Genomic DNA, 20,820 nt, shown 5'->3' on the forward strand with positions numbered 1-20,820 from the left:
TTTTTTTTGTTTAGGCCAACCATCATTGAATTAGAGGTGTTCCTCTAATTGTTAGAGACCAGAGGCCAACATCAGGTATTCTCTCTCCATCTTATATTTTGAGACAGGTCTTCAGTGGAACTTGGGTCTCTATCGATTGGTTAGATGGGCTGATCAGCAAGGTCTGGAAATACTTGCCCTATCATAAAGCTAGGGTTACCACCAACTTTTGATTCCAGGGGAGTTAAGTTAGGTCCTCTTCATGCTTGAATCAGGCAGTTGATCAACTGAGCTGTTTCCCCAGTCCCAAATGTCATTGAACTTAAGACTTTTTAATACTTGACTCAAATTTTTAATTAAGATGCTTAAAGGTTATTTTAGACTGCTAAACAAAGATTAGTCATGTAGTCTGGAGATTTAAATGAGATAGGGCTATTTTATTTGGCCTCTTATGAAGTAGTTTTGCTTTTAATGAACAAATGAATCAAAAAGCCTTAACCCAGGCTTGGCTTTTAAGGTGGGTGGTCTACAAATGGTCTGTTAAGAATAGAGTATGTTATGTGCCTGCTGTATCATAATTGTTTAAGTCTTGTTTGTCTTAAAATTCACATTAAAATAGACATTCCTATTTTAGAATTGAAACAGGATGGGAAATACTAGGTTTGGGTAGTTTAAAAGATTCCAAACTGATAACATCAGAGAAAGCACATACTCCATCTTTTAAGTCGTTTTTGCTATTTGTATTGCATAGGTAAGATGTATGGATTTTAAATGAATATTTGAAATTTTAAATCCTTATTTTATGGGATGGAGCATAAAGTTTGGGGGTGAATTTTTTTTACCTTAAAATAGCCCCTTCCCACTCCTTAAGAGTTTATACTACAAAAGTCCAGTTAAATGAGTATACACACAGAGACACAAATTTGTTTTTACTGTTTTCTTATATTCAATGAAGTAGTAGTAATGAAGATTGTCATTATAACTAATGAAAGTTTGGGTTTTCCTGGGATTAGCAGGTCATTTCTGTGAGACTTGATAACTTGTTGATGAGACACAGTCTCTCTACTTTGTAGCCCTGACTGTCGTGGGACTCAGCATATAGACTAGTGCTGTGGATGATTGATTGATAAATAAAACACTGATTGGCCAGTAGCCAGGCAGAAAGTATAGGTGGGACTAACAGAGAGGAGAATTCTGGGAACAGGAAGACTGAGGAGATGCTGCCAGCTGCTGCCATGAGTACCAACATGTAAATACTGGTAAGCCATGAGCCATGTGACAAGGAATAGATTTATAAAAATGAGTTAATTTAAGATAAAAACTAGATAACAAGAAGCCTGCCACGGCCATATAGTTTATAAGCAATATAAGTCTCTTTGTGTTTACTTGGTTGAGTCTAAGTGGCTGTAGGACTGGCAGGTGAGAGAGATTTGTCTTGACTGTGGGCCAGGCAAGACTGGAGAAAACTTCAGCCACAGACCAGGCTTGCCTGGAATTGAGAGATCTGCCTGCTTCTGCTTGGGACCAAAGGTGTGCACCACCACACCCGGCTTAAAACATGCATTTTAAAAAGTCATTTAATACTGAATTGGTTGGTTGATTAAGAAACAAAACAACCCTCAGATTTGAAAAGAGCCCACCTAAGAATTCAAGCTTCTTAGGAACACCTTAAAGCTTTAAGTTGAAAGTTGTACACCCAGCATCCTGTTACAGGTTTCACTAAAAGGTTTAAGGTGAATTTTATCCTATTGAATATGTTGAAAATAGGGTGGTATGTGTTCCTGGCAAAGCATATAAAGGGTTGATCAAGATTGTAGATTAAGGGATCTTTTGCTTTTTGGTAACTATATAAGCAGCTGGCCCTGTGTTTCAGAAACAGAAGGGCAAGAGTGTACCAGGACTATTTGGTCTGTTAAATTGACTTTTTAGTGTAGTTAATCTTAGACTGGTTATTCTTGAGCAGTTGGATATTTCACTCTGTTACACAACTGCCTTTTTTCTTTTCTCCTTCTTCCTTGAAGTTCTTAGTCACTTCAGGGTATCCAATCCTTCTTAATGTTGAATTATTTCGGAATGCATTCTTAGAACTTTATCAGGGTATACGAAACCAATCCTAATGTCTAAATATTTGATAATTTGTTTCTAGACTGTCCTCTCCAACTTAGATTTTTCGTATCCTGATTAAAGGAACTGGGTGGGATCGATTTTCCTGCATGATTCTTCACTTACATGTTAACCAGTTTACTTAATTGATTTCTTGCTTTATTTCTTTTTAGTATTGTCTTTTTTGTTTTTGAGACAGGGTTTCTTTGTGTAACTTTGGAGCCTGTCCTAGAACTTGCTTTGTATACTAGGCTATCCTCAAACTCACAGAGATCCACCTGCCTCTGTCTCCTGAGTGCTGGGATTAAAGGAGTACGCCACCACCGCCTGGCTAGTATTATCTTTACTTCACACATTGAGTCAGTCCACAGAGATTGTTGAATTATATATTTATGAACCAAGTCTTGATACAGAGTCTCATGCTTGCTTTCAACTTGCAGTGATATTCCTGCTTCAACCTTCTTAATACTGAGATCACAGGTGTCTGCCACCATACCCAACTGCTGCTTAGTATTATAATTTTTTAAGAAGCATTTATTAAAAAGCAAATCGGAGACATTTTAGTGGCATTATTAAAAAGCTGCATTTAAAACTTAGTGTAACTGAATTTTTTCTGTGTCCCACCTGGTCTGCAGCCGCTCAGACTCAAGTAAACACACAGAGACTTATATTAATTAAAACTGCTCAGCCATTAGCTCAGGCCTACTGCTGACTAGCTCTTACACTTAAACTCAGTCCATTTCTGTTAATCTGTATATTGCCACATGTTAACCAAACAGCGACATAGATTCACAGCATACAGAACATTCCACAGCAACCTAGTTCTTAATTGGGCTCACAACTATAGTTGTAGCTATTCAGGATGCTGACATAAAGGATTAGTTGAACCCATGATGAGACCAGTCGGGGTGATACAGGAAAGACAGACTTTTGTTGCTTTTCCAAAACGCATTAGAGCAGTTAAGTTACTACTGTGGGAGCTAATGAGATGCTCAATGGTTAAAAGGGCACTTATTGTTCATGTAGAACTTTATTTGCTTCCCAGCAGCCACATGGTAGCTTTACAAACCCAGATCTGCATGCCTATGAGCACACATGCACATAATTTCATTTTATTCAAAACTGAATAATTTTTTTTGCAACAATTGAGTGACTTAAAAGATTTCCAACGGACTCTGAACAAAAACAAAATTTAGAGGGCTCAAGTCCATGTCAGAATGGAACTTTGTCACTTTATACATAAGTCCTTAAAACATTGAAACATTAAACAAAAAAAATTAGTTGAGTTTGGTGGGATATTTTGTATTTTACCCAGGATTAAGATGGAGAAGGCATGTATCATGCTTCATTGCTCAGTGTATTTTTTATTGTAAATTTTTGACAATTTTTTGTTTTAAGAATTGTGCATGTGTACATGTGTGAATACCATATGTGTAGGTGCCCACAGAGGCCAGAAGTGGATGCCAGGTGTCAGAACTGAACTGATGCCAGTGCTCTTAACTGCTAAGCCATCTCTCCAGCCCTTTTACATTTTTGTTAGAATAGACCACAACAGTTTAAAAGTGTGCTTCTGAAATTTCTTCATTTGAAAGAACATTATTGGGAGCTAGAGATGGCTTAGCTGTTAAGATCACTTACAGGTAGCCTATAACTGCAATTCCAGAGAATCGGATGCCCTCTGGCTTCTGTGGACACCTAGATGAATGGAGCATACCTAAGCTCATGAAGGCACACATAAATGCACAGAAGTAGTCAGGTGTTTTGTACTCTGTTGAATTGTCCTGGGGAAAGTTTTGTGTTTGGAATGGGAATATAACCCATGGTAAAGTTTTAAAGAGCTTGCCTTGGGTGTGTGAGGCAGTAGTAGGTTCTGTCTCCAGGACTACAAGAGGAAAAAAGACAAAAAGCCTTGTTTTCAATCCTTTCAACAGTCTAGAATTAAACTACTTGTATTTGTAAAGTTCTCATTTTGCTGACATGTTTGACATATTAGCCATTAGTTTTTCATATATATAATCGCAAAAAATCTTAACAGTTAAAGATAAATATAGAATTATTTATCAAAACACCACTGGTATTTTGAAGAGGGATGAAATTGTGCCATCATGTCATCGAGGAGCTTTGACTCTCAAGCCTTATAACCACTCCTGGTTTACACATCACATTGCTAATTTAGTTCAGAAGCCATTGCCATAGCATACCTAGTTGGTACATACTGTGTAGTCAGCAGAAACAAATTTCGATTCACATAGGTTGGAGGAGTTGGTTAGTAAGGGCTCTCATCTACTTGTGTCATTGAGCCTTGTATACAGTCCTTTAAAAGGAGGTGGTGTTTATTTCAAAAGGACCAGGAAATAAGGCTTGCTAATCTTAGAGTTAATCATATGTTAAGGAGAGAATTCTATTCACTTCATATGCTTTTTAATAGATGAAACCAAGGTAGCATCTGTTGAGTATGCAAAGTAAAGGTCCTTTGTACCCATTCTGATATTCTTGTGTTTTGTAAGAGTCTTTTGTGTATCCCAGACTGGCTTCAAACTCTGAGTTCTGCCTGTTTCTGCCTCCTGAGTGCTAGGATTAAAGGTGTGTACCACTGTGCCTGTTGATTGTGGTATATTTAATGCAATTAATACCTTAACAAGTGGGAGGAGGTCTAAACTTGGGGTCATGTCTTATATAATAGGGAAGATACACAGGACTTGAATAGGCAAACAATCCCTAGTGGTCATTTTAGAAATTTGAATTCACTGAAACTTAGGTTTTCTTTTACTGGTACATGACATAAATGAGTTGTGTAGTTACTTTCAGTAAAAGGGTGTGTGTGTGTGCAACTGGGAATGATGGCACACAACCTTTAATCACAGCACTTGGGAAACAGAGGCAAGGAGATCTGAGTTTAAGGCCAGAGAGCTTCAGGCCAGCCAGGACTACATGATGAAACCCTGTCTCAAACAAAACAAGTGTGTATGGTTTTATGCTTAAAGTGTTTAAATATATATAGCACATGGTAGAATATTCATACTTGAGATAGTGTGTTGTTCCTCTGTGGTGATCATATAGCTTGTTTATGTAAGAACTAGGATATATTTTCAGTATGAGGTATACTTCACCAGTTGGAGAAGAGTCTATTTAGTCCATTCCTCCCCTTGCTGGCAGCTGCTGCCTACTTGTCTTAAAACTGGGAGATGGAAAGCTATAGGCAGTCTGTTCTGTGAATTAAACCATGGTCAGAAACGGGGGTAGTCTCAAGCCCAAACTTACTCATTATTAAATAGTTTTGCCTCCTAAACCAATAGAATGGGGGCAGGTGGGAGGTTGGGAGGATAATTTGCTGGATTGTGAATCTCCAGCCTATGAAAAAAAGAGGTCAGGGATTTAAAAAACATTGTCTTGGGTCAGATCAGCAGTATAGCTATTTTTCCTTCCTCTCTGCTGGCATCCCTTTCTACAAAATACATTACTAAAAACTGCATTGTTTTTACTAATTTCTTGAATTGGTTACTGGACAGTGATATTTTCCATGTTTATATGCTCTTATAAGAGTGGTTAAGGTTCTTTGTATTCTTTAGCCAAGGCAGTTGGTTTTCTGGAATTTAAATTGGAAATTTCTATGTGTCCTTGAGGGAGGTGTGCTTATTTAGAATATTCCGTACTTTATGAATTGTTTAGTAAATTTCATTGAGAGGAGAGATTAATGTGTTCAGTTAAATGAATTGATGTGATGTTATAAGCCAAGATGAGTCTTTTAAAAATCAGAAATTGAGCAAAACATATTATACATGTTAATTGGGCTATTTGGAAAGAGAGAGGGTCTGATGACTGGCTAATGTTAGAAGATTGAGCCCAGAGCAAGCAAAATTGCTTTTTTTTTGGGGGGGGGGGAGATGTGTGGGAATCTGTTTATGGACTACTTCCATATGTAGATGTGATAGGTATAAAGAACTTAAGCTACCCCTGTATTCATTGGATATTGAAGGGAAATGGCTCTTACTGACTTGGGCCATAGAGATAATGTAAGTGTTGAAGGTAGCAGTACATGAACATTGGGTTGGATTTATGTACTTGATCTTTTTGATGATAAAACACTAGTAAGGCAGAACCATATTACTGGTTTTTGTAAGTCTAATAAAGGAAACTACTTTTTTTTTATACAAAGTGCCATCATGTACATGCGGGTCATTGAAGAATAGCTAAAAATGAGCACTGAGTTAATAGGTTACATTAATCAGGAAAGGGCATGTAACCCTATATAAGAGGTGTTTCAGATCAGATGGAAAATGGAGTCAGATTTTGGGATGAAAAGGGATTTATGACAGGTAACAGGGAGCATCTAAGATGGTCTGGAAAGTTAGTTCATCAAATATGTTGACCTTGGCCTTGCCTCAGTTTTTAAACTTTTGAAGGCATTTGCTACTACTATTCTTTGTCCAGAGGTTAACTTTTGTTCCTATAATAAAAATTTAATGGTGTATATATATTATTACAACTCTTAGCATGCATCTAATTAAGCAAGTGATGCTTTGCATTCTAGGAGCTGGATTTAAGATTACTTAAGATTTCTTTCTCTGTTAATGGGATTTTTTTTAAAACTGAATGCTTGTCCCTTTAAAGGGAATAAGTTTACTATTTAAGTGCATATCTTTTCTTAAATTTAGACTACATAACCTACTGTCTTCTGTCTTGGTTTAGGAACTTAGTGATTTGGCCCGTGACCCTCCAGCACAATGTTCTGCAGGTCCAGTTGGAGATGACAGTAAGTAACTTACTTTTCTTTTTAATGACTATCTTTAGAAAGGGTTGTATGTTTTTGGAATAATGAAGTCTTTGTTTTGTTTTTCCTTCCTCCCCTTTCTAGTGTTTCATTGGCAAGCCACAATTATGGGACCTGTAAGTATTTCAATTTTGCTTTTCATTGAAAATAAGTATTCACTTTTATCACAATTTTTAGATTTTTGGCCTTAATATATTAGCGTTACTGTATTTCTGGTATATCATAGTTAACACTGCTTTCAAAAAAATAAGACATGTCATTCCTTAAATGTATATGTCTGTGATCATATTCTGTAGTATACCATCTCTGATCCCACCAAATCCTTTTTTATTTCCTGTTTTTGTTTTCTGTATGGCAATGAAAAGCAATCATGAGCTTCCCTTTAAGGAAGCAGTTTTTTCTACCATAGGTTGTTCCTCTGGCCCTGTGGTCCTACAGCTGCTTATGACATAATCACTCAGAGGCTTATTATTAATTACAAATTGTATGGCCTATGGCTTCAGCTTCTGGCTAGCTAGCCCTTTTATCTTAAATTAACCCATTCCTATTGATTAATCTATGTTGCCACAGGGCCATGGTGTCATCTATCTGCTGACATCTTGTCACTCCTTTGGCTGCAGCTGGCATCTCTCTTGACTCCGCCTCTCTTCTTTCTGTGTCTCCACTTGGATTTCCCACCTGGCTGTAAGCTTTCTTGCCATAGGCTGAAACAGCTTTATTTATCATCCACTGGGAGCCACACATACTCACAGTATACAGAAAATCATCTCACAGCACTTCTTTTCTGTCTAATCAGGAAGGTTTTAACTTTAACATAATAAAATTATATATAACTAAACCGTTAACAAGCAAGAATTACTGTTACAGTATCTAGCCTATTTGTATTTGGCAAACAAAGAAAAAATAAAATATTCTTTCATCTATCCTATTTCTGAGTCTAAAAGTTTCATATCTAATTTCTCTTTTATCATGACTAAGGAAAATTATTACTACCTAGTCCTCAATTCCGTCAAAGACCCCATAAGGATATAATACTACCTAAGTAAACAGGAAGTGCATTATAAGCAACTTCTAAAGTTCTAGAAATGTCAGCGACATCTGGCTGCCTGGACAGTCACCCAAAGTTTCTTTGCAATGTTGGGGCATCCATTTTCAGCCTACAGGCCTAGAGTCTCTGGCAGACTTTTTAGTGAAGCAGGAAATTTGAAGGATTCTCTTGCCTATTGGCAAAGTTCATCAGTCACTTTCCATGTGTCCTGCAGAATGTCTAGCAGTTGACTCTCTGTGAGGCAGCAACCCGAAGGACCATCTAGCTTTGTTTAGGCAAAGTTTAGTGGTCACTTTCCCATGTGTCCTGCATGTCCAGTCTATATAACATATTGAAGTCTTTGAAGATTACCTACTTAATTGAAATATATGTATATGTAGAAAACTAACATGACAAGTTTGATTATCATAGATGACTAATTATTAATCTGTATTTCTCAACTATATACAACAATTTGAAATGAGCTGCATAAATATAATACCCCAAACAGGAATAGAAATATATACAGTGTAACAAAATCAACTTCAAATTTGCATCAATAAACCAAAATCCGTAGTAATGTAAAACATTTTAAACAAGTTGTTGCTCTTTAAAAGTAGATTCAATAATCTACCCTTTTATCCTATCATATCTATATCCCCTTTTCCTCTTTAGAGATTGCATTTATAATCAACCCCCTTTAAAAATAAACATTTATAAACAATACTTTGGGAATTTGGGTGTAACTTCTCATACCACTTCCTGCTGGTTGAAGGCACTGGCAATTTTATGGGGATCTTGGCTGTAGTAGTTTGTGAGGCTATTTTGACCTTTCAGGGAGTCTTGGTAGGTCAAACCATATTAGCCTGGAAGCAATGCACAGGTTCTTATCTAATGTGGAAACAAAAGCAGAACCTCTTCTCCAGAGCAATGTATCCTTAGACATGAATTTTGAAGTCAGGATACCTTTAAAATACACATACTGGTTTAACTCAGCAGCTTTTACAATCAAATGTCTCTTTTTAGTTAATTCCAAAGACAACACATTCCAGACTCTATGTAATTTCCATCTTTGCATGGCTTAACTTTTACAGAGGTTGTGGGCAGGAGCCACAGGGAGTGTGGGGTCTTTTTGTCACGTGGGCACCACTAAGATCAATCCACATGAGTCTATTTAATGGGTAGTAGGAATTTAATAAGATAGAAATTTACACTCAGAAATACAGAATGGGGTAGACAGCTGAAGTTGTCCTCTGATCTGTCCGGGAGTGAATTCACCCCGCAGATAGCAGGGAGAAAGAGGTATGTGACCCTTCTCCCTTTCCTTTTAATGGGTCACTTAAAACAGAAGTACTGCCTCCTTCAGACCCTGTAGCCCAAGGTCATGGGTAGAGCAAATACCACTACAATAAGACGACAGGATATCCAAATAGAGGAAGGAAGGAATGTGAGAGTTGTACTACCTTCATGACACTGTACTGTAGAGTATACTTAAAGGCTATGATACATGGTGGTATCTCATGAATTCATTTTGACAATAGAGTGTAGGAATAAACTAGAAGGTAAAGCTTAAAGCGAAAGGAAAATACATTCATAAGCCATTGCCATAACATATAGACAAAAGATAGTAACACTTTGAGCTAAAACAGCAGCAATGGCCAAAAAGCAGCTAATTCAAGAAATTTTTTAAGTTTTTTGGTGGAAGACAGGATTTTGCTCTGTGTAACCAAGCCTGGCCTAGAACTTAAAACCCTTCTATCTCAAGCTGCCTTCAAACTCATAACAATTCTCCTGCTTCAGCCTTCCAAGTACAGAGATGACAGGCAAAAGCCCCACTATACCTGACAATCTTCAAGTTCTTTGGAATTCAATCAGAGTGTAAGAATTACCTAGTTTTCTCCCTTGTCTTGGGGTTTAGGAAGAGTGGGTGGGTTTGAGGAAGGCATAGAAGTATTGAGATTAGAATGCATGTCATGAAGTAGATAATATATTTTAGTAGGCTTGAAAATGTGCCCGGGGTGAATAAATACACTATAGAATAAAACAGACTGTAAAATATGAGGTCAGAGGTTAGAAGCAAAAAATGGATCTGTAGACACATGCAAAATTTCATGAATGCCGTAGAGAACAAATACTTGAAGGGAGCAAAAGAAACTGAGAGGAATAAAACTAAAGTAGAAAGATTCTAAAGAATTTGTTAATTCTCAGTTTCAAAGGTTGAAGTCAATCAGTTGCTCAAAATAATTAATTTTTTTGTTCCTTTGGTTTGAGTTTTGTTTTGATTGGGTGGAATTTTAGTGTATCGTTGAAATACTTTGACCCCTTAAGGTTGCTTAGTATTTGGCTCTGCCTAAATTTCAGCATTGGATCCTTTTATCCAATTAATTTTTATTCAACATAATGTGTGAGTATGCACATAAGTGTGGATGTGCCATGGTGCCTATGTGAAAGTAGAGGTCAGCTCTCTTTGAACCATTCCTTGCCTGAGGATTCCAGGGATTGAACTCAGGTCATCTGGTGTGGGTGGTAGGCAACCTTTACCAACTGAAGCATCTCACCCACTAGCCCCATAGATTTATTTTCACTAACTCATGTGATGCCACCGTTTGGTTGCCTAAATTTTTTGTTATGCAGTTTTTGTGTTTTGCAGCCTGAGGTGGTTTTTTAAGTGAGCATTTTGCATAGAGCTCTAGTGGCATCTATCTATAATCCTGTACTTGAGAAGGATAAGATAGATCAGCTTGAGGAAACAAGATCTTGGCTGAGAAAACGAAAGTAGTACAAGGGCTGGGATTTTAATTTCTTTGCAGTGTAAACAGCAGATAATTCTGGTTCATTAGAAAAATGGACTTTTAAAAATTATCTTGATATTAAGTCTATTTTTCTCTTTACAGAATGACAGCCCATATCAAGGTGGTGTATTCTTTTTGACAATTCATTTTCCTACAGACTACCCCTTCAAACCACCTAAGGCAAGTATTATCCCTCAGGAATTTGTTAGTAATTTATGGATTGTTTCAGAAGAATCGAGTGTTCATAGAAATTTAGGTTCATAGTAATTGAGGCTTAAGCTTTGTGTATTGAATAAAAATAATACATAGAGAATTAAGCTGCAGTTACATTATGACTCCTGTTAGACTATTCTGGAATTTTTCTGTCTAGTTTTAAGGGCTAAGGTTGAATGTGCTACCATACTGAGCTATTACCGATTCTTAACTTCTGATTAAGAATTAGACACAGATTTGAATTCTGTAAATGTAGATAAGATTTGCCTTTTTGAAGTGGCAAGGCTCAAATGTTTCTGTGCTCAAGTGCAGTGCAGTGTTAGAATCTAGCAAACTATAGAATCAAAGGCAAATACCTGTAGTCCCAGTATTCTGTAGCCTGAAGCAGTAATGAGTTCAGAGCATATGGTCCTTGACTTTTTGGAACTATAAAATTCATGCTATATGGATAACTAGAAAATAATATGCATTAAATTATATTTTTCTAGCCACCTTTAGTCATGTTAAAAAGGCAATGTAATATAGTTCCTTTGGGTTATAAAGCTTATACTCTTTAATTTGTTGTATTTGTAGTGGAAATACAATTAGAATATGATGTACCTGTGTAATTTGAGTATCCTAAATGCCCTTTCACAGATTGCCTTTTGATAGTTTCTATAGTACCAGAGTTAACCTTCAGATCTAAATTAATGACTTCTCCCTGCCTCTCTCGGGGTTTATGCTATGAAATTAGCTTTTATTATCTAAAGTAATTGGTTTTGTTAAGAGATTTTCATATGTATATAATGTCACTTCTCCCTTCCAGTGGTATGATTTAGAATTTATGCCTTGATTTTTTTTTTTTTTTTTTTAAGTTCTAAGGTACTTGTTTTATTTGGAAAGGCTATCTAAAGGTTGTGCTGTGTGTTTTGTTTTTTTAGGTTGCATTTACAACAAGAATTTATCATCCAAATATTAACAGTAATGGCAGCATTTGTCTTGATATTCTAAGATCACAGTGGTCTCCTGCTTTAACTATTTCTAAAGGTAAAATAGTAGTTTCAGTGGAGTAGTTTTCAGCTACTCTGATTTTTTTTAAATAGTTAAGGAGCTTTGTCTTGGAATCTGCTTGGATAATGTGCCAACATTTTAATAAAAAGTTGCTTGCAGGGCTGGGATATAGCTCAGTTGGTATAGAGTGCTTGCCTAGCATGCACAAATAATAATTTGTGTCTACCTGTCTCCACCCACCAATGCTCTGGGGTAAAAGAACACAGAATTAGCTATTTCCAGCTTTTTACACGAATGCTGGGAATTTGAAATCAGGTCTTTATGTTTGTATAGCCAGAGCTCTTACCTACTGAGCTATTGCCTTAGCTCTCAAATTAATTTTAACAAACTTTGTTCTTCTGTTACTAAACTAATTGCGGGTGTGTAGGTGGTCTGTGCATGTAAATGCAGTGCTCTTGGGAGTCCAGAAGAGAATGCCAGGTCCCAGCAGCTGTAGTTAACAGGCAGCTGTGAGACACCAAGAATGGGTGTTCAGGAACCCAAACTGTTATCCCTAAGAAAACAGTATGTGCTTTTAATTGCTAGGGCCATCTCTTTAGCCTCTATTAGCCGACTTTTTAGCAAGGATAGGATAATATATCCAGACATGATATAGCTTTAAAATCTTTTAAGCTTTCTACTCTAGTAGACATCTGGTTTGGATTTTCTGTATCTGTTTTTGAAAATACCTTTAGTTGGGTGTTACTTAACTATGATAGTTGCTTTGTGTCTAATAATGATTCTCTATAATTAGGGAACTTGGGGAAGATTGCTATATAAAGTCGTCTGATCTACTTTAAATAGAAATGTTATGCCTAACAAGTTCTCAGATCTCTGGGGATACCCCAGATGGAGATAGTGTTTCCTCTTTCAGCTGCTGGTTTCTAAATGACAAGTGGTTTTTGACATTCCACTCTGCAAATTAAATTGTACACAAAACATTTTAATGAGACTCTACCTTTTAGTGATTTAAAATACGGGCCTTGGGTATTAGCTTAATATTTCAAGTTTTTAATGCTGATAATTATAATCTTATGTCAGCACCTCTGTATTAACCATTATTATTTTCAGACTCCATGCTGAAATGCATCATTCTAGCTAGTTTTTTACCAAAATGTTTTGTGAATAAATGCAGAGTGAAGCAGGTATGTTTTGTTTACAGGCAGCACACAGACATTTCTTTATATGCTTGTTAAAATGCTTTTGACTCTCTAGAGGGACTTTCATCTTCCCCCCTCCCCCTTTTTTTTTCCCCGAGATAGGGTTTCTCTGTGTAGCTTTGGGGCCTGTCCTGGAACTCAACCTCCCGAGTGCTGGGATTAAAGGCATGTGCCACTGCTGTCCGGCATATTTCCCAATTTTTGTCTTACTTGGTTTTGGTTTTTCGAGACAGAGTTTCTCTGTTTAACAGTTCTGGCTGTTCTAGAACTTGCTTTGTAAACCAGACTGGCCTCAAACTCAGATTTCCCCAATGCAGTTTTTATTCCTTTAGACTAAATTTTTTAACCTAAATTTTAAATCTCTTTTCAAATAGTATTGCTTTCATAATCTAAATGCCAGGATCCTGTTTTTATTTATTTTTTTAACTGCTAGATGTACCATGATTCTGAATTGTATTTCTTCAATTGCAGACTGAGTTGATGGGTTTTTGTTCTTAAAAGTTACTTGGTTTTTTGACATTAAGCTAACAAGTCAAGAATTAGAAGCTGACCTTTTTCTGAGTTACTGTATGTTACAATTTTTTTATGCCCACTCATTTGAATTTGAGATTGTGTTTGCTGCTGTTAACACACACAATTTTGGCTTATGTGATAGTTAACTGTCTAATGCTGTTTTGTTTTATTCATCCAGTGGTTTAAATAAACCATTTCAGGCATTTATATATGATATCTTGTGTTGATATGTATGACTAGAACATAATAAGTACTCAAAAAAAGTCTGTATTGTATGACACTTGGCATTTTCGAGGTCTATATAGAACAGACCTTACTTATTAAGAGTTAGAACTGAAGGCTCACTATAATACAGAAGTACACTTCATTTTCACCAGTCTCTAGGGACAGTGGTTTCTACTTCAGATTCCAGAAAATAAAGCATTGAATGGAGCAACTCGTATTTTTTGTGAGAAACTTTTTCTACAGTAGATCAAAGAATGGGTCTCTTTGGGATTTTTGGTGTTTATTTTGGCCCAGCCTTGACACTAAAAATAATAGGACATGGTGTTAACTGTTTAAAATACTAAGAGTTTTATATTCCCTCAAAGTACCCAGAAAATCCTTAAATATTGAAGCCCATTATATAGGTCGATTTTGTTTGTTTGGTTTGGGGTTTTTTTGTGTTTTGTTTTTGACTACTAACTTTAAAAACATTTGGCCTAATTATTACTGGCTTTAATGCCAACAGAGCTTTCATTTCTAATAGTTGTACAAGTTCTTATTTATAGAAACTTGTTTTCTGTAGAACACTTTGAGAACGGTGCAGGCTAATAAAGTATGACTTGAGGTCTAGAATACGTTTTTAAGTTCTAACATTTGCTTATTCACATGTTTGAAACTGCATAACTTTATTGTATTTATTTTGTAGTTCTTTTATCCATTTGTTCACTGCTATGTGATCCAAACCCAGATGACCCCCTAGTGCCAGAGATTGCACGGATCTATAAAACAGACAGAGATAAGTAAGTATGAAGTTGTTTAGCGAATGACTGTAAACAGTGGTTTTATTTAACAATTTGGACTTATTTCTGCTGAAATTTGTGACAGTACTTTTTTATATTTGTTTCTGGAAAGGTAGTTACTAAAACACAATTAAGAAAAGCAGTAAGGGCCAGCGTAATGGCTGAGACTGGAGCATTTAGAAGTTTGAAGCTGGCGTGGGCTACCTAATGAGACCCTGCCAAATAAATAAATGATCTTAGCGTATGTGACAGTGAGTAGCTCTTTTGAAATGTTTATTTTCTAATGTTTTAAACACTTGCATAATTACTTTTGGGGAAATAAAGCACTTTTCTTCAATGTTTCTCAGAAAAAATTAGTACTAATGGAAAATTTTTGGTCTGTATTAAATATTTGAATTATATGTTCACCTTAACCATTTAACTTTCGTATGTTATAATTAATGCTAAGTGTGCTTGTTCAATTAGGTACAATAGGTTAGCAAGAGAGTGGACAGAGAAATACGCTATGTTGTAGGGTAAGAGGATCTGCACTCTATGGTGCGCTTATTTATGGTACTGCCAGCACTTGAGTGCTGCATGCTTTAAAGCACTGTATTAACTAACCAAAGGTAACAGATATGGCAGTTTTCTGAAAACTACTTTAACTGCTTGATCTCTTAGTGTGAAAGTATATACTTAGTCTTCATTACTGCTTGAGATTATTCTTGCATGGCAAAGCAGTTATATAGCTGAAATGTGTATATAGTGTATATGTATATAAAAGTTATATAGTAGAAATGTATCCTTATTAAATAACTATGGTGTTTATAAACCTTGTGTCAATACTATGCAATGTGGTGGTTTTACTCAGATTTTACCAGGAAGATAGTAGTAATATAAAGGAAAACACTTAAACCTCAGCTTTCAAACTAAATGTTCAGTACTGACAAGCATGAATTAATGTTAGCTGTATTTTGTGGCTCTTTGTATGCTAAACCATTTGTTTTAAAGTGCTGGCTGTTTGAAGAGGGTTTTCTAAACACTATAACTCTGAATTGCTAGAAAAAATTTTTTATATGTTGAGCTATAGAAAAATAGTTGAACTGTATATACTTGGTTTGAGATGAAACTAGTAATATTGTTAAAAGTTTTCCACTATCCTTTGTTATATACTCATTTCTTAAGCTTTTGTCATTTTTTTTTTGTTGTTGTTGTTGTTGGGATGAAGTAAAAAGCTTGTATGATGTGAGTATGTACTGTAGGGAGAAATGGTCAGTATTAGTGATCTTCCTCAGTAATAACCTGGCTCACTGATGAATTATTTTTGAACAGAAATGTGGTTGCACTCCTGGAGAGTCCCATTCTTCAGCAGATTTCAGTGGGGATTAACAGCAGTCACTACTACTAAACTTAAAATAACCACTGAAGCCTGCTCCTTGAAAATTACTGTTTTTATCACCTTTTCCAATGTCTCCTAAGTTTAAAGGCATTTTCTTTCGATACCCAACTGACTTCTCAATCTAGGTTTCAGATTCAATTTTCAGTAACAGTGTATGTATGATTAGTTCTGACCTTGGCCAAAATTTCTATTGATATGCAACATGTGTATACATAATATTCTGACAATAGTAGACTGTAGGGTTTTTTTGATGTAAAAATTTGTCAGACTATACAACCAACTTGAAAGTTTGATAGAATACTACCTCATTGATGGGGGAGGTCCTTGTTAAGCCTCCCAATCTCAGCACCAGTTTTATTAAGAGAACACTAATTTTGTGGCTCTCATCTTCCACACTGCTTTGAATACTGGTGCTGCTATTTCTATCTCTTGTTGTCTCTTATTCTGCCATTACAGGTGACATGATAAATCCACAGGTAACATAGAAATGTTCTCGTTGCCTTTACAATACTAATAATTCTTTATTTCAGTTTTATTTTTTAATAGTTTATTTGTTTATTTACAGGTACAACAGAATATCTCGGGAATGGACTCAGAAGTATGCCATGTGATGCTACCTTAAAGTCAGAATAACCTGCATTATAGCTGGAATAAACTTTAAATTACTGTTCCTTTTTTGATTTTCTTATCCGGCTGCTCCCCTATCAGACCTCATCTTTTTTAATTTTATTTTTTGTTTACCTCCCTCCATTCATTCACATGCTCATCTGAGAAGACTTAAGTTCTTCCAGCTTTGGACAATAACTGCTTTTAGAAACTGTAAAGTAGTTAACAAGAGAACAGTTGCCCAAGATTCAGAAATTTTTTTAAAACTGGAGCATGTGTATTATGTGGCCAATGTCTTCACTCTAACTTGGTTATGAGACTAAACCAATCCTCACTGCTCTAACATGCTGAAGAAACCATCTGAGGGGGAGGGAGATGGATGCTCAGCTGTCACATCAAAGGAAGCATTATTCTAGCGCATCCATACTTGTTTAAGCCTTCCACTGTTAGAGATTTGAGGTTACATGATATACTTTATGCTCATAACTGATGTGGCTGGAGAATTGGTATTGAATTATAGCATCAGCAGAACAGAAAATGTGATGTATTTTATGCATGTCAATAAAGGAATGACCTGTTCTTGTTCTACAGAGAATGGAAATTGGAAGTCAAACACCCTTTGTATTCCAAAATAGGGTCTCAAAACATTTTGTAATTTTCATTTAAATTGTTAGGAGGCTTGGAGCTATTAGTTAATCTATCTTCCAATACTGTTTAATATAGCACTGAATAAATGATGCGAGTTGTCAATGGATGAGTGATCAACTAATAGCTCTCCTAGTAATTGATTTATTTTTCTTCAATAAAGTTGCATAAACCAATGAGTTAGCTGCCTGGATTAATCAGTATGGGAAACAATCCTTTGTAAATGCAAAGCTGTTTTTGTATATACTGTTGGGATTTGCTTCATTGTTTGACATCAAATGATGATGTAAAGTTCAAAAGAGTGAATATATTGCCATGTTCAGTTAAAGTGCACAGTCTGTTACAGGTTGACACATTGCTTGACCTGATTTATGCAGAATTAATAAGCTATTCAGATAGTGTAGCTTTAATATGCTGCACATGATTCTGGCAGCCCTAGAGTTCATAAATGGACTTGGGACTCAGCAGTTTTGAAACGTGTATATGGAGTTTTAAGAAATTTATTTTCCAGGTGCATCCCCTTCTAACTAAAATTTCTTCATCTTGTACACTTAACAGCTGAAAATATATATATATATATATATAACTTGGGAGTAATAATGGGTCAAAATTTACAAAATAAAGTACTGTTTTGGTGTGGGAGTTGTCATGAGGCTGTGTTGAAGTGACTTAACTGTGGGATATTGACTATCCATTGAGATGGATTTGTTCAGCCATTTACATTAATGAGCATTTAAATGCAACAGATACCATTTCAGGTGACTTAACATAAATGAATAAAAGTCAATGCTATTGGATTGTTTGTTTGACAAGTGCTATCTGTGCCACTAAATCTTCTGTAGTAATAAGGGCATTATCATTCTTCACCCTAATTCTGAACCTGTAGTTTCACTTTTTTCTAGATTTATCCATTGTTTTATTTCTTAGTCTTGTATTTGATTTCTAGCACATGTGATGTCTCCACTTCCACATTTTTGCACTGCTTATATTCACGTGCAATCTTACTCCTTGTCTGCACACAGATGTGGAAAGCTAGAAATAAATGTAAAAGCTTAATTTTTTTATAAACATTTAAATATGTAATTTGGACATGATTTGTTGACTTTAAGGTTCTTCTCTAAACTGGAAGTGAAGTGCATGCCTTCTGAAGATGTTCTGGCTTTATTCTGTAATAAGTATTTGCATTGGGAAATAACCAATTCAGTTATTCACTTTTTCCAGTGAGCCCTCCATCCCTAAATTTACCTTTTGTTTAAATTGTGGGTTCTATGGGGTGTAGGTGTTCTGCTAATTAAAACTTTTGGGTTCAAATCATGAAAAAGTGTTCCCACAAGGTTAAGAATAGTATTCTTTGGCTCTTTTACAAAAATGGTCCTTTCTGAAACTCTTGTACTCAACAGCTTTAGTAGGCCTATGTTTTGAAAGCCAAATATGACAAAACCATTTTTATAAAGCAGTGGATCCCTGAATGGCTTTCAAACTGATGCTTTTTTTTTTTCCTTTGCCTTTGGTATTTACAGAGATGAATTCCTTAAACTGATTGTCAGAAATAATGGGTACGTCCAGTTCTCTTTATCTTTGACTCGATGCTTTATACAACATTTCATATGTCGCTTCTAAGGGAAAAAGCCATAGAGGCTTCTCCAGGTTTAAGAGAACAGTTATAGTACCTGGAAAACCAACATTCTGAATGTATGGACACTGGACTTGGGATCACCCATGATGAGATTTCAAAAGAATTTGCTCTCTACCCTACCCAGTAGTGTTTGGCATCACTAGTGCCAGGTATAGGACTAAAGTGAGTATTAGGTCAAATATTGGTGTAGACTATTTGTGTGTCCTATACTTTTAATGCATAAATTTTTAAGAATTTAAATTTGTCTTTGGAGTCCAGTTGGCCTGTTAATGGTAAATTTTGTTTTGACTGTTCTTTCTTGGGCAGGTTTGCAATGTGATAATCAGATTTTTTTTTTAAACTGATTAGTTTGTTTCCTTGTGTGGGTGTACTCACATTTAAAAGTATGAACCACAGTTAACTAGTGGTCTCAGGGGTAGTGAAACACTCACTTTTTATTTTAATGGGTTAGTTGAAGTATACTTAAGACACTGATCATGCTGTGTTTGTGATTTTTGGGGGGGTGGGGAGTACTAAAATTAGTCATGTTTTGTGTTGACATAACAAAACTGTTCAATGACTGTTGGTTACACTTTTAAGTGAATTTGTCTTCTATTTTATGAGGAACCCAGTGCAAGTCACTAAATATTGTCTAATAGTGACATCTGCATAAGACTTGTAATAGCTAAAGTTAATTGAGCTTAAAGGAATTGTTACCATTAAAGTCTGTGTTCAAACACACTTTGGTCTTACTCAGTAATTCAGCTAACATGAAGTCTACACTTGCATTTAAAATTGTATGAGCTTGAGTTTTGAACATACACTGAAGTAGCCATTATAAAGAAACTGGTGTTGGAAGGATTGGTACAGGATTGGGTTACAAAGTGATTCAGAACCAGAGTCATTTGGGATGTTTTAAAATGCAAGCCAATGGGTCCTGCTCCCACTTCTGATTGAAAACTATGAAATGTGGAGCTAGTCGCTCCACATGTAAAGACCAAATGATTCAAAGACTGGCCTGAACAATTACTCGAGAAAAGTTCTAGGTACTTGGCAGCTGTAGAGGACGTGTTGATCATTCCTAATTAGACCGTTACCTGACTTCTCACTGTGGAAGTTAAGGTTTAAAGAACGCTTGTAAGAATTTGAGCTTATGGGTTATTGTACTGTAAGGCAGTAAAGCGTTTTTCTCAATGCATTTTGAAAATAAACAGTAAACATCTAGAAATGGCTTTTGGCACCTGCAAATGCTCTAGAGTGCAGTGTTTCTTAGACAAAATGGGAATCTGGCCACCACTTGAAAACTGTTTCTTGCTATGTGGACCTTAGCCTTGCTATTAAAGAGTAATGATTAACCTAGGCACATGGTTTCTGCTAGTTGTTTCTTACACAGTCTTCAACGTTCTAAAATTTCTAGTTTACCATAAGCAAATTGTGTAACATGAGCACAGAGGTCATGGGTCAAGCAAATGGCTGTTCGTATCACTTAGCTTCCTGTCATACACCTGGCTGTATAGATCACATCTTTAGAATGTTTTAAATTCTCTGGAGGACAGACTTTGCCTCTTAGTCTCTTAAGTATTCAGTGTACTGACTGGCAAAGGGCATCATCTAACAAATGATTCATCTAGGTTCTGCCAAAAAACCATTCTGCTGACTGTGCTATAAAGTGCCATTTACAAATTTTGTATTATTGCAGTCTCCCCACTTCTCAACATGGGAGCAGCCTATTCCATGGCACAATTTTGACCAGAAGATGTTAGAGGTACCATGCCATGGTTTTGTTCGGAGACTGTCTCACTGTGTAGCCTGGAGTTTGTTTAATGTAGATCAGACTGGCCTCGAACATCCCTGCCTCTGCCTAGGGTTAAAGGCATGCACTTCCATACTCAGCCTGGTTTTCAATATGAGTAAAAGTCAAATGTTAATGAGTCTGTAACATCACATGATTTTTAACTTACCTTTGCTCCACCTCCATTACAATT

General features: G+C 36.1%; 1 protein-coding gene across 5 annotated transcripts in view; it reads left to right on the top strand.

Annotated features, from left to right (window-relative positions):
• Positions 1–18,029, top strand: part of Ube2d3 (ubiquitin conjugating enzyme E2 D3) — a 28,613-nt gene extending 10,584 nt beyond the window's left edge. For 4 of the 5 annotated variants that reach the window (XM_028857378.2, XM_028857369.2, XM_028857360.2 and 1 more), the window contains 7 exons: positions 6,772–6,835; positions 6,938–6,969; positions 10,775–10,852; positions 11,806–11,911; positions 14,498–14,591; positions 15,057–15,106; positions 16,535–18,029. In XM_028857378.2, the coding sequence (XP_028713211.1) occupies positions 6,772–6,835; positions 6,938–6,969; positions 10,775–10,852; positions 11,806–11,911; positions 14,498–14,591; positions 15,057–15,105 (423 nt within the window). In that variant the 3' untranslated portion in view covers position 15,106; positions 16,535–18,029. The remainder of the gene's footprint in view (positions 1–6,771; positions 6,836–6,937; positions 6,970–10,774; positions 10,853–11,805; positions 11,912–14,497; positions 14,592–15,056; positions 15,107–16,534) is intronic. The other variant, XM_028857385.2, reaches the window with a different exon arrangement.
• The last annotated feature ends 2,791 nt before the right edge of the window (positions 18,030–20,820 follow it).

The sequence above is a fragment of the Peromyscus leucopus genome, chromosome 6 (assembly GCF_004664715.2).
Source record: "Peromyscus leucopus breed LL Stock chromosome 6, UCI_PerLeu_2.1, whole genome shotgun sequence".
NCBI classification, from domain to species: domain Eukaryota; kingdom Metazoa; phylum Chordata; class Mammalia; order Rodentia; family Cricetidae; genus Peromyscus; species Peromyscus leucopus.